At 37.5% G+C, this 13,424-nt stretch overlaps 2 protein-coding genes and 1 pseudogene across 6 annotated transcripts; 1 reads left to right on the forward strand and 2 right to left on the reverse strand.

The window, feature by feature from the left end:
• Window positions 1-367: 367 nt before the first annotated feature.
• LOC131802819 (ubiquitin-protein ligase E3C-like) lies at window positions 368-4,603 on the reverse strand. Its single transcript, XM_059123473.1, is given in 9 exon segments — window positions 368-812; window positions 875-1,574; window positions 1,639-1,783; window positions 1,853-2,620; window positions 2,680-2,801; window positions 2,858-3,266; window positions 3,326-4,067; window positions 4,126-4,266; window positions 4,268-4,603. Coding segments are annotated over 9 exon segments (3,390 nt in total). The 5' UTR covers window positions 4,463-4,603; the 3' UTR covers window positions 368-644.
• Window positions 4,604-4,809: 206 nt separating this feature from the next.
• On the forward strand, window positions 4,810-10,994 carry LOC131800336 (USP6 N-terminal-like protein). Of its 5 annotated transcripts, none has more exons than XM_059123477.1 (6): window positions 4,817-5,734; window positions 6,420-7,101; window positions 7,166-7,551; window positions 7,617-7,681; window positions 10,395-10,449; window positions 10,502-10,994. In XM_059123477.1, exons 1-6 carry the CDS (start codon window positions 5,580-5,582, stop codon window positions 10,566-10,568), a joined length of 1,410 nt encoding a protein of 469 aa, XP_058979460.1. In that variant the 5' UTR covers window positions 4,817-5,579; the 3' UTR covers window positions 10,569-10,994. The 5 variants fall into 5 exon arrangements, with proteins under 5 accessions (XP_058979461.1, XP_058979457.1, XP_058979460.1 ...); XM_059123476.1 differs by having other exon boundaries at window positions 4,820-5,734; window positions 10,344-10,449; XM_059123478.1 differs by lacking the exons at window positions 10,395-10,449; window positions 10,502-10,994 and adding an exon at window positions 10,042-10,251 and having other exon boundaries at window positions 4,810-5,734.
• Window positions 10,995-11,697: 703 nt separating this feature from the next.
• Window positions 11,698-13,067, reverse strand: LOC131802874 (arginine-hydroxylase NDUFAF5, mitochondrial-like; annotated as a pseudogene).
• Between the last annotated feature and the right edge of the window lie 357 nt (window positions 13,068-13,424).

Consider the following 13,424-nt stretch of genomic DNA (forward strand, 5'->3'; position numbering starts at 1 on the left):
AAGGTTTACAGACAGATGTTAGGTATGATAGACGAACTATTATTATTTGCGTACCAAGTAGAGATAACTTTGAATAACATTTTCATTGCGGAAGAACAGTGGATGTGCTGATATTGAAAATATTCAAAGAGAACTGAATCGAATCGAGGGAGATCCCAAAAAATTCAAACTAATATGGCTGTTTAGTCTCATGTGGCAGCTAATAAATGTGTCTTTGAAAATTTAATAAACTTAACTTACTGCGATACTATTTCCATTTTACATTGAACATCGTTGGTTATTTCACATCATTTGCGGTATCCTTGGCGCCATCATGCCAAAGTGTATTGTCTCAAATCCGCATGTAACTTTCATAACACTTCATATGTATATTTTTTCTTCTTAATAATAGAAAGAACAATTTATTCTTATCGATATTTTAATTTTGTACATTATACCAATTAAACGAGTAGTTTTATGGAAAGTGTTCAATTGATATGATCACGGTATTCATATTCAAAGTTTGTAGATCTTTGTCTTGCTTTCTCATTTACAATAAAAAAACCAACACAAAACCTATTTTCTGACTTCATATTAAAATTCTACAGCATACACAGTTTAATTGATTTGTTATTTGATCACAAAACCGACATAGTTCTTAATATTTAGCTAAGTTCGAACCCAACTCCAGATTGTATGGCGTACAATAACTTCTCGCGCATTTGTTCGACAGTTTTAAAGGGGGGTAATTTCAATAGGTTAGTACATGTGCTTGCCGTCGGTAGGCGTTCCATGTCGCCGGCGTTCTGAATAAAGAATGGCGGATCCAAATCCTGAAGTAAAAAAATATATATTAAATCGTTAGGTTTCTTTACAGTTTCCACAGACATAATACCTTAAATCCTAACAACGGCGGGCGTGAGCAACTTGTTACAAATTTCAACAATTGCCGCCTTTGCAGATCATCGAAACCTTCCAAGGCGGCCCAAAACGCTATTATTGATGGGTGCTCGGGATTATATTCGCCCCCATATTTACAATGCCTCTTGAGATCTTCTAGATCGATGGGTATCTCTGCGCCCGATATTAGTATTTGCAGTTCCTTGTTACTGAACATATACAGCCATTCAACACAAACAACATTCGACAGGCCTTTGCGGAATGCTATACAGTGTTGGCGTATTTGCTTATTCAGCTTGTAGTCTGCCATTAGATGAAGGTATTCCAAGCGGTTGGAGTTAGTTACTGGTATACTTTGTCCCTGGGGCTTCAACTCAATAACTTGTGTCTGACCAAACGAACTGCTTGCTACTGTAAAGTCCAAGTTTAACTCGCTAACATCGCCTTCGTAATCCTTAAGGTATAGAAGATTCTTATAGAGCTCAGGGTCCAACGACGCCAGCTGATGTATGTCGACGTCAGCATATTTTCCAGCCAGTTTTGTTAGGAAAAACTCCGCCAGAGGAAGTTCAACAAGAAGATTTTCGTAAATAGCTTTACCTAATATTCTACCTATGAAATAGTAGTGTTTTTCAAAGTCCGGCACCAAGTCGCTGACTGTGGGATTCGGATAAAGTTTATTGTCTGTTGTGACCCTAAAAATGGCAAAGAATCGAAATATATGAATATTCCTATCATACAAATAAAAAAAAAACTTACATGAAAAAGCCTCTATTTGGATCGAAAGCTGTTTTTATTAACTCTGAGAGAAATTCACGGAATACCCCACCGCCATCTATGCCCGCCTCATCCAAGCCCAATGACGAGACAAATTGTACTCGGAATTTCAGACGTAAATCAGGTTCTGGATGTAAGAAAGATATTTCGTTTAAATGTTGTACCATTTAAATAAGTACTCTTTTAAAACACATACCGTTTTCCGGCCTTAGTTTGTCATAGGCATCTTCGTATAAATGACTCCTTCGGACAGTCAACATTATTGAGGGTCCTTGCAGGAAAGCCTGCAAGTTGCCCTGCACTCGCATTTTATCGGCTGCTACAAGTCCCTGAAGAATGCCCACCCGTTTACTGAAAGCCACCACAAAGGGTATTTCTCTCAAAATCGTTATTGAGCGTATTTGCTTCGTTGACATCGGTGGACCGTTTTCGAAATCCTCTCTGGTGAAATCTCGAATCGGCTGAAAAGGGCGAATGCCCCGGGTACGGCTGCCTCGGGTTAATGGTAAATCCGTCGGTCTATCCAGTGGCAAATCTAAACGTGTCACAGTCCAATGCGAATCCGGACAGAAGCCCAATCTAAGATCTCTGGTATGTATTTGGTTCAACACAAATACAACCACTTTCAGTAGATTCGCCCAAATTTGTTTTTGTCTCATTTTAGTGTCGTCCGAATCTGAACGACCCAAAACAAAACGATAGTGCTGGTTTAGATTTGAACGCGTCTCTGGGAATGCCAATTCGACCAGGCCCAAGGATATTTCTTTGAGTGTTTTTGAAAGTTGCACAATTTCGGATAGGGAAAACGGCATTAGACGGACATGAGTTGTGGCCTGGGGACTCTTATCTATTAGTAGTTTTTCATCACAGAATTCATTGTCGTGCAGTGTGGGTAGTAAACGTCCGAACAATGTACAGAATGTTGCCAGTAGTGGGACAAAGGTTTCACTGCCAGAATGTTTTGCTGAAAACGGTAAATAGTGCAATAATTGGGACAATCAATAGCCATAAATGTATACATACGCACAACTCCCTTGGATATAAGTGTCAAAGGCGCATTAAATCCCTGCTGTTTTGATTGTGACACCAGTGTAAACCACACAGCTCTTATAAAATTCGGCGTAAAAGAAAGGGTATACAATAACCTAAGGAAGACATGTTTCGGTATTAGTAGTCCCTCGCAAACATCTAGCGGACTTACTTGTAATCGAACATGGCCATTTTATTGAAGATCATCAAGTTGTGGCAAATTTCACACAGCCCATACAAAACGTCTTCGTCGTGCAAGTATTCCTCTATGTTATCCACAATTACCTGAACTCGCCGTCCCTCGTTAAGCATAACAATGCATTCCAGAAGATATTCCTTTTCTTTGTCGGTTATGGCAACTACTTGTGGCCCAAATTCGCCATCGGCAGCCTCCCTTCCCTGATAACTATCTTCGGCATCACTCTCGTCGTCGGAAGAGCTGTCTTCGCTTTCGTTTCCATGATGGCTATGATGATGTGCCGAATGTTTCAGTGAGGACTTTGGCAACTGCAGTATTTTCGTCGATACCTCTGAAATAATTTTGATGTAGCTGCTTAGCAACTTTTTGGTGTGTAGAGTATCTGAAAGAACGAATACTAAGTATTGGAGCAAGAATGTTATTCGACCTGATAGTGCATACCCAATTGTTTACGGTCCAACACAAGCAGTGAGTGTAACAAAAATGTGCTGAATATGGTTTTCGGATCTATTGTTTCTGCATTTTTAGACTTGACATTGTCACTGACATTTGTCGTTGTACTCGAGGCACCAGTGAATGTGGGCATACTTCTGGCATCGACATCCATTTTCTCAGGGACCTCCGATTTGGTATACCTCTGCAGTGTTCTTACGATGAACTCAAACGGAAATTCGGCACAATCAGCAAAACAGGGTACAAGAAAATTGCGTATGCAATCGGTGGAAGGCAGCGACAATATGTGTCTGCTGAACGACAAACACACGGTGTAGGAGAACTCAGCTTCCGAGTTCTTGGCCAGTAGTAGAGGCCTCAACATTAATTGAAAAATAGCCTCAGAAAACTGATTTGGAGGATGAAGTACCTCTCCGTCCAGTGGAGGACACTTAATTTCCAAAACGGTACGTAATCGTTTGTAGTACTCCCTTCCAATGAGATATTTGAAAACCAACTCTAAATAGGTTTTTATCAGATCTTCATTTTCGACGTAACGTTCTATTGACGTTTCGGCAGTGAATGTCTCCAACATTCTCAAGGGTATAGCTTGGGAAGACTGTGAGTCGGTCGTCAGCTGAACTATGCACAGATCCAAAAGCTTCTTTAGGCGATGCAGCCACATTTTGTCTGTGGTCGAGTTTTGCAATATTCGGGCGGGACTCTTCAGTATGTGTTGGCATACTTCAATCTAAAATCAGGGTCAATTAGTCATCGTGGCACATGATGCAATTTCTGTTCCTACTTACCAAGCGTTCGCAGTCTTTGGCTTCTCTCGTGTTGTAAAAGAATACCAAACGTCGCAATAAAAACTCAAGATTCTCATCTTGCTGCAGCTGGGTCCGATGGGTCTTTAGAAATCCGTCGAACTCCTCGCGTTCGTATCGTTTTCCTCCTCTGACGATGGATAAATGAACGTGAATATGACTGCAGTACAATGGCTCCGTTTGTCTCGCGGCGTAACTGATTGCGTTTCAGACGTTCCTCCGCAGCTTTGCGAATTATAGTTTCCCGATCGGTGCTGTTCGACACACCGCCAAGGCTCTGCTGAGGTTTACGACGATACTCGCCGTCAAAGCCAAACATATTTGTTTTTCAACCGTATCCGTGAGAGCTATTGAAATACTGCCTCCTGGTTGATTGATAGATTAATTGGAACAAGAACCTATCCAAGTGGAGTCTGGGGTTTTCTTTTCGACTTTCACCCGTACAATTAATACGACAGATTCCAGGGCTATCGAACGTAAAAAACTTCAAAACATTTCTAGTAAGTAATGAATTATTAATCTATTATTTAGTTAATATTAAGACAGTTATTTTAGGCAAAACTTTTTTCCTTTATGAAAACTTTTTTCTATTTTGACACTTTAGTCAGCATGACAAGTATAATATGCTGGCTACAGAGGTACGAAAAAACCCAACTCTGAAGTGACTACGAAATGCACGCAACGGTGTATACTAATCGCTCAGCGAGTCTAAAAACGATTGTTGTAGCCCTTCTTAGTCTCGCAAGAAGAAGAATGAATACCCTTTATTTTCATTTGTATTCTCAAAAAAATTAAAACTATTTGGCGATAAGGATTTAACTCGTTCAACCAAATCATTCCATCTATAAACGAAACGGTCCATTTGTCTGTTCTTAAAACGAATGTGAAAACTGGTAATCTAGCATTAAAATACCAGCGAAGCGACGTCAACAACAACCTAGGAGAAAAGAAATTACAGCAAAAATGCAAATTGTTTTGGTGTTCGACGAGTTGTAAAGACAGGAAGTGAAGTGATGCTAAGATAAATAAAATAGCACAAGTAAATTAGGCTTTATCAGAAGCAAAAAATATAATAAACTTTACTTCAACTGAATTAAAGGGCGTTCGAGAGAAAATCAATTGAAAAATCACGTCATTTTCTTCGTCGTAAGGAGAAAAGGAGACTCACAGTAATCATTTGTGTTGTGTGTTTGTATGATCGTGTGGTAACTTAACTCACTTCACTGTGCTGTGCTGGGAACAAGAAAAAATGTTTGCAAAATATTGGAAGAAGCCAAGGAAAATGTGAGAGTTCAAATACATGAAAACGTTAAAGTATCAGTGTCCCTTGTACAAATAGTATATCTAATATTGGTTTGGCGAAAATAAGAACAATTGCAATTGAGACATTGTCTGCTTCAAGTAAGGAACGCATTTGTGGCCTTCCCGTATACATCATGATGACCATCGACGAGGAACAGCAGGCTTTATTGAAACGTGCTGCCGAAGAGCGCGAATTGATATTCAATCGATACAGTTTGGGCTTGGATCCCAGCAATCAAGTGGATCCGTGGGAAAATCCCACTTATGAAATATATCACATAACTGATAAGTAAGTACCTATCTAGTTTGGAATTGCTATGTTGTAGGTGATTAAGCGTATTGTACATATACATAGGCAGCAATTCAGGAACTGCCATCAATAGAGGGATAAAAACCTATATTTCTGAAGAAAAAACAAGCATTGGGGTCAGGTCTTGGTGGTCTGACACATCTAAAAATGGATAAAATTAGACTCAAATTATATCCTCGCGGAGTCTTTGTTCTATTTTATACTCCACATTTTTAAAATTGCAGGCATATAGGAAACAGATACTGACATGTAATCCAGTTTGATACAGTTTGGGCTTGGATCCCAGCAATCAAGTGGATCCGTGGGAAAATCCCACTTATGAAATATATCACATAACTGATAAGTAAGTACCTATCTAGTTTGGAATTGCTATGTTGTAGGTGATTAAGCGTATTGTACATATACATAGGCAGCAATTCAGGAACTGATATCCATAGAGGGATAAAACCCTATATTTCCGAAGAAAAAACAAGCATTGGGGTCAGGTCTTGGTGGTCTGATACATCTAAAAATGGATAAAATTAGACTCAAATTACATCCTCGCGGAGTCTTTGTTCTATTTTATACTCCACATTTTTAAAATTGCAGGCATATAGGAAACAGATATTGACTTGTACTCCTAATTTAGATTAGTTATTTAATAAAATAAAATTTTATAAAATAGGTATGGTTTTATGCATGACTCCCGCCTCCCAGACATACGCGATGCCCACGAAGTGCAAAAGACCAAAATTGAATTGGAACGGGATAAGAAGTGGGTCAAGATGATAGACAAATGGAATCCGCACCACGAAAAACTGCGTAAGCGAGTGTTTAAAGGTATTCCAGACCGTATGCGCTGGCCAGCATGGAAAAAATTATTGAATGTTGAGGAAACAATGTCTGCAAATACTGGCGTTTATGCCAAGATGCTGGAATTATCTCGCAAATACTCCACAGAAGTCAGACAAATCGATTCAGACGTCAATCGCCAGTTCCGTGATAACTTAGCCTTTCGCGAACGATACAGTGTCAAACAAGTTTCACTGTTTAATGTTCTAAATGCATATAGCATATATAATCCTGAACTAGGCTACTGTCAGGGTATGGCATGTGTTGCCGGTGTACTGTTATTGTATATGCAAGAAGAAGAAGCATTTTGGGCTCTAAATGCCCTCATTGTAAACGAGAAGTATGCCATGCACGGTCTATTTATTGAGGGGTTTCCCAAGCTGACGCGTTTCTTGGAACATCATGACCGTATAATGTTGAAAATAATGCCAAAATTGCACAAACACTTCATGAAACACAATGTCGACGCAATACTTTATTCAATCAAATGGTTCTTTGTCGTATTCGTGGAACGGGTAAGTGATCCATTGTCCCCCTTGCAACCGAAACCATTTTCAATGGCAATCTGTTTTATTTCAGATACCATTTAGCTTAAGCTTACGTGTCTGGGACATTTTTCTTTTGGAAGGCGACCGTGTTATAACAGCAATGGCTATTACAATACTATACCTGCACAAAAATGAACTTTTGCGTCTAAAAGATATGGATTCGATATTGGAATATTTACAAGTCAAGCTACACAAGAATTTCGGTTACAACGATGACTTTGCCATAGAGGCCTTAGAACGAGTGATGAAGAAATTGAAAGAGCATAAACTGGATGTTCCTCCACCAGCAAAAGTCACAGAATTCCCTACAAAACCTTTGGGTCAATTTGTCGAGGCTGATATTGAAAAGAAAATTGGTCGACGTCGTTCAGAATATACGGACACAGAAAAGCAGGTTATCAACGATGTTATTTTGAGGTAGGTGGCTTATTGCATTTAAAAATATATTTAATATTTATAAATTAATCTTCCTTATTCAATAGGCAGGAGCAAAATGCCATGGAAGTACAATCTACAGTATCATATGAAACATCAGAGTGTGCCACGGGTAAGTTATCGTCACAAGCTTGACAATTGATCTATTCAGCTTGTAAATAAGGACAACGCTTTCTTCCTACTTGATAACATAATCCTATACTAACAAAAACTCACACATTTCGCACCTATTATTATTTGTTTGTATATACAAAGTAGATAATCTCAAATCCAATATATCTGGTAATATAGAAACATACATATAAGCATCCATTTTCATATCGTCTATAGTATTTGTCAAATTATGCATTCTTTTTTAAGTATTAAATTCTTTCCACATATTCTAAAAAATGCGTGTATAACCCTTAAATCTCACTCGGTGGTACTTCGTATACAGCATGAACATAAACATAAAATCTCATGTATTTTGGTGTGGATTTTTTTTTTATTTTCTCAAGATAAATAAATTTTTGTTTGTTAATTAGTACCACTTTTGCTAGCATCAGATCTTAAGTTAGATAAAAAGATAAGATAATAAACATAAACCTCGTCATTTATATGAAAACAGTTGGGACCATACAACATTAGGATGGAACAATATAAACACATATTTAATAATTTATATTAGATTTGTTACAAGACTAATAATACCGCAAGTTTCCGCAGAAGCTCCATGGCACTTAAAGGGGATATTTTAGAAAAAAAATGTTAAAACATGTAAACGCTGTAATAGTTGCAAAACTAGTCATTACATAAATGGTGTCGGCTCCTTAATACAACTCGTGTTTTTTTTTATACAAATAATGATGTGTGGAGAGAGTACAAGGCGAAAGATATACTTATAATTCAACGGTGCACACATGCGATGTACATAGGTATTAATAATAAGCAAACACCCTAACTCCCTTCACTTGCTGTAGATAAAAATAACTTCATATTCATTGCATTGCCTTACCATATCCTTGGCAGGTTTTAGGTTAGGAACTAGCCGCATATGACTTTTTTTAATTGTATAACAATTCTATTTTGTTCTGTTCTGTTTTTTTTTCTTCTTCTTTTTCTGACGTCCTCTTTTAATGTTTCGGTGTCTGTCCCCAAACCACACATGCTCTTTTATAGGTGATGCATATTCCATGAAAACGTATCAAAGTATCACTAGTTTAGCCACTTCACCAGCTATTAGCAGTAATTCATTATATAGTAATGGATTTTTTGTTACAACAACACCACCTCCACCATCTAAGACAACGACGTCGACCACAATGCAAATCAGCAATTACAATATAAACTCATCATCCACTACATCGACAACAACTGGAACGACGATTACAACAAATAATTCGGATGCAATCGACACAGCAATGGAAAATGTAAAGAGCACAATAACTGCTCAAAATAGCTACCGAACGCCGAATGGCGATCATCATTCAATTGTTTGCAACAGTACAACTGAGAATGTCAACGAACTAACCGATCACAATGATATTAATATTCTTATTACAAATTACGACCAAAACTACTAAAAGTACACGTTGATGACGATCAGGGTGATGAAGATGACGAACTGAGCGTAGAAAATACTCGCCTTTAAAAATAAAAATACTATTATACCTATATATACATATATCTATACATATATTAAAGTTGATTTTTAGCCAAGATTATTTGTAGAAATTAAATTGTATAATCCCAATCTAGCTTCTTCATCGTTGAACGAACGTGTCAATTTAAAAGAAAAAGAAAAACTTATCCTTTACTTGCATTTCCTCTCAGCAGCATTTTTATTAAGAATACATATTTTCTTATTAGCCACAATGTATCTAAATTATCTATCTGTATTCCATTGACATTTACAAATAGTAAATAATCTTTATGAAGTAAAGTGTTCTACTACTAAATACACTACTTTTGCATGCGTTTATTTTTTTTAAATTTCATTTTCTCAGAAATTATGTATCTCAAGACTGTATTGCTGCCATTGAAATTGTGTTGAAGTAGTGTATTTTGATTTATATACCAGAATTATGTTATTTATTATTAACCCACATTCCTATACCATCCATATATTATGTAACCCCTGTTCTGCCTATTATTAGTGAAACGATTTCGCATAATGTTATCTCCTACTTCTTCTTTATATGCTTACTTTTGTGTATAGTTATGAATTAAAAAGTTATTATTTTTCATATTTATTTAATAAATTTTTTTACCAACACAGAGACCTGATTTATTTTTGTTTTTGAGAAAAAAAAAGCATAGTTTGCTGGCTAGGCACTCTTTTTAATAACATGCCAACATTAATAACTTTGAAGAATTACTTGTTTCTGCAAAATATTAGGATTTAAAAGTATTGCATGTTTTTCTTGTTTGTTCCTCTTAAACAAATATCACAAAACAACAACAACTACTACTACTACAACAACACACAAAAAGCGTTTGACCTTTACGATTCTGCTAGTAGCAGGCTAACACTTGATCACACAGACTCTCGATCGATGCGTCACTTGTGAACACTAACACCCACTACCAAGCAAATGCAATATTAACTGCCATTGAATAATTGGACTTTACCATTCAATAATATTGGCTCTTCTATTTTTATGCTAAACCAAATTTAAACCCAAATTCGAACCCAATTGGATGATCTCGCTTATCGAAATGAACTAAACCTATACTACTCTTATCGATCCACGAAAAATGAATAAACAAACAAACAAATATAAATAAATATATAGTAACATTAACTGTGCCCGAGGATAATCATTCAATAAGAAGTTCGCTTGCAGGTACCTCAATGGCCTCTCATGGTTCGTCGGAAACCTTCTCGCTGGAGGACAACAAGTAAGTTCTGTAGAAGAAGTAACCGGCACAAATACAAGTCTCTGTGTTTTAGCATCCATCTGAAGACGGCAAATGCATTGCAAAACACACCACAGCGTGAGATCCTTATGGGCACCTGACGTCTACCCCCAACGCCGCCAATTCACAATCCAGTGAAACAGTGTTTTTCGTCCCCTGCTCCAGTGGAAAATGCGAAAAAAGCGGGTGTTCGGTTAGCTGCCACTTCAACGGAGACGTCCTCAGTGGATTCTTTGCACAACTCTCAGACGACTCCCAAACATGACGTTGATTTAATGATTGAGGCTGCCACACCCACAACACCAACTTCGAACACCTTAGTAGCGACGTCGTCACCATCAACAAAATCATCACCGGTGCAAACTCCAACGCCCACCTCTCATTTATCCACCTTTGCGATTGGTTGAATATATGAAGCTTAAATTGTTTTCCTTTTTCGCAGACCCAAATGAACTACACACATCGACATCCTACCTTTATTGGCAATAACTAAACCTTTTGAGATATATTTTTTAATAGTAGTCCAGTGAAAGTTCCCATTCCCAAAGCTAAACTGACATCCTCCAATTTTTGAAAAAAAAAAATTGGCAAAACATTAATAGGTTATGTTCATTCGGAGCTGCACCCAAAAGAAATCCAAGTATTCGTGTATATATGTGTACATACATGGGCGTAGGTATATGTAACTTAGTAATTTAAGGTTGCCTTTAAAATTTAAAACATTCGTTTCATTTCAAAAGAAAATTGTTAAAATTGTTTGTATTCTTAGCTTGAGTATTTTCTAATCTTTATAAACTTTTATACGCAACACAAGAAACTCCCCGCAGAGTAGCACCTAAATGACCTTAAACTAAGTTTGAATTGTTTATAGAATTACATTTATGGCAATGCATTCGTTCTATATCCGTAAGACAAAATATCCTTTCAATATATATTTCAAAATGACCTGAAGGCAATTTCCATTTTTCTGAAATTTTGAGAGTAAATACGCCTCAGACGTCGCTCTTCAACGTAACACGAACGAACATAAACGTATGTATTTACAATGTAAAAACCCATATTTATATATATATATATTTCACACCGAACTCCGAACTTCCCACCACTACGAACGACTATTTGTTAAGTTTGTGGACAGAGGAAGGAATAACACAGCAAATTATTATACATTTATCCTGTTGCGTCCAATGAATTTAGGTATATATATAAATATCGTAAAAACTGTATAACTTCGAAGTAAAAGGGAAAATATATATTTAAACGAGAAAGCTACAATAAAGACAACTATTGAAATAAACTATCGTTCATTTGTTTTCACTTTTCTTGCTTTTGGCACTATTCTCTATTAGGGTGCCTAAGTCCTTTAATGACACCTCTCCCGATCCTCGTGGCAAGGGGTTGGTTGGTTGGGCCCTGGTTTCCAACCAACAAAATATATGATTTGAAATGTGGCTGGCACGCCCTTATCATTGCCATACATTTCCTTATATATAGCACTGGCTGCCAGCATTGTGTCCCTGTTTAAGTGAACGGGTCTGTTGAAGGCTGCATTGTTTTCGGCCATACCTTTGAGGTCGTGCATTAGCTCAAACATTGTAGGATAGCCAATGACGATTTCATCTGTGTCAATGGTAAGCATTGTAAACCGGCACGATTGAGAAGCGATCCAATGTCTCGAATCTAAGAAATGTCAATAATTCAAGAAAACGGTTTCATGGAAACGTCACCTGTGTGAATGGCGAGATATGTGGCGCTATTCCACCCTTCCTCTCGAGTTCTGCCAGTTGCAGGGATGACCTCAGCTCGTACAGGTGTCTCCACCGAACATTGAAGCAATAAACACGCCATCCTCTTTTAGGCTTCGAATAACTCTACCGAAACATCCTGGCAAATCATTAACCCAGTGCAGACTCAATGAAGAAAGTACCAAGTCTAAGGAGTTCTCTGCAAACTGCTAAGCAATTCTCATTAGTGTTTAACGGAGCGATATAAGACCTTACATCCCACTGCTCTTCGTCGATTTCTCTTTTCGCAATTTGCAATCCTGGTGTCCCTGTTGCCTGCGAAAGCATAGTGGGACTGATATCACAAAGTGTCAAATGTTTCACACTCTCCGCCAAATATGTCGGGAGAGAAAGCCTCGATTGCAACCCAAATCCGCCGCTGCTTGGAATTCCCGTTTGATATCGAAAACTCTATCAGCCAGTCGGTATCCAATTTCTTCCTTGAGGTAGTCATAGAGTTCAACATCAGGACTGGACAAAAAATGATTGTCGTTAACAACACACAGCAACAATCGTCGACTAATAGCGTTACCTCAATGCTGCTCGTTCCTTCTGCAGCCGCTTCGCATTTCTATCAAAAATCTTCTGATACGAAGGTTGATTAGAATATGTATGTCTTTGTATCGCGGATGATAGAGTTACACTTCCTATTCCACTTGCCCTTTGTAAGAGTTTCAAACAATTCATCTGTATTTTGGAAGCGTTTTGCAAGATTCCCACCATTATTATATATCCAGTCTCTAAAGTCTCTAACCTTCCTCTAAATTGCAAAACAAAAAATCATAAGGTTCACAGCTGATTCGTCTAGGCATTAGTCGAGAAGGGAAGATAAGGGAAATATCTGTCAAAACAAACACACACACACAAATGTACATATTCATACATGTGAGCATTGTTTATATTCTTGGTCCATCAAAGGTTGTTTTCATATGTCTCAGTAAATATTTCGGCACAACGCCGGCCGAATGCTCCATCCAGTACCATAAATAGTTAATTTAAAAATCAGACTATAGTGTAAATTTATTTCGTTATTATATATAAAACAAATCTCTTATTCTAAATAGGTAGTGGATGAAACGTTATCTATTTTTTTGACCATTTTTAGTTTTTCCGAGCCCATTAAAATCGTTTTTGTCTACTTCGGATAGCTTACGTTTCATAGCAAACGGATTA

This window comes from Musca domestica, unplaced genomic scaffold (genome assembly GCF_030504385.1).
Source record: "Musca domestica strain aabys unplaced genomic scaffold, Musca_domestica.polishedcontigs.V.1.1 25, whole genome shotgun sequence".
Taxonomy (NCBI): domain Eukaryota; kingdom Metazoa; phylum Arthropoda; class Insecta; order Diptera; family Muscidae; genus Musca; species Musca domestica.

Coding starts and splice junctions, on each gene's coding strand:
- LOC131800336 (XM_059123474.1), top strand. CDS start 5,580: ATGATGACCATCGACGAGGAACAGCAGGCTTTATTGAAACGTGCTGCC. Junction 5,735..6,419: donor ATATATCACATAACTGATAA/GTAAGTACCTAT, acceptor TTTATAAAATAG/GTATGGTTTTATGCATGACT. Junction 7,102..7,165: donor TTGTCGTATTCGTGGAACGG/GTAAGTGATCCA, acceptor GTTTTATTTCAG/ATACCATTTAGCTTAAGCTT.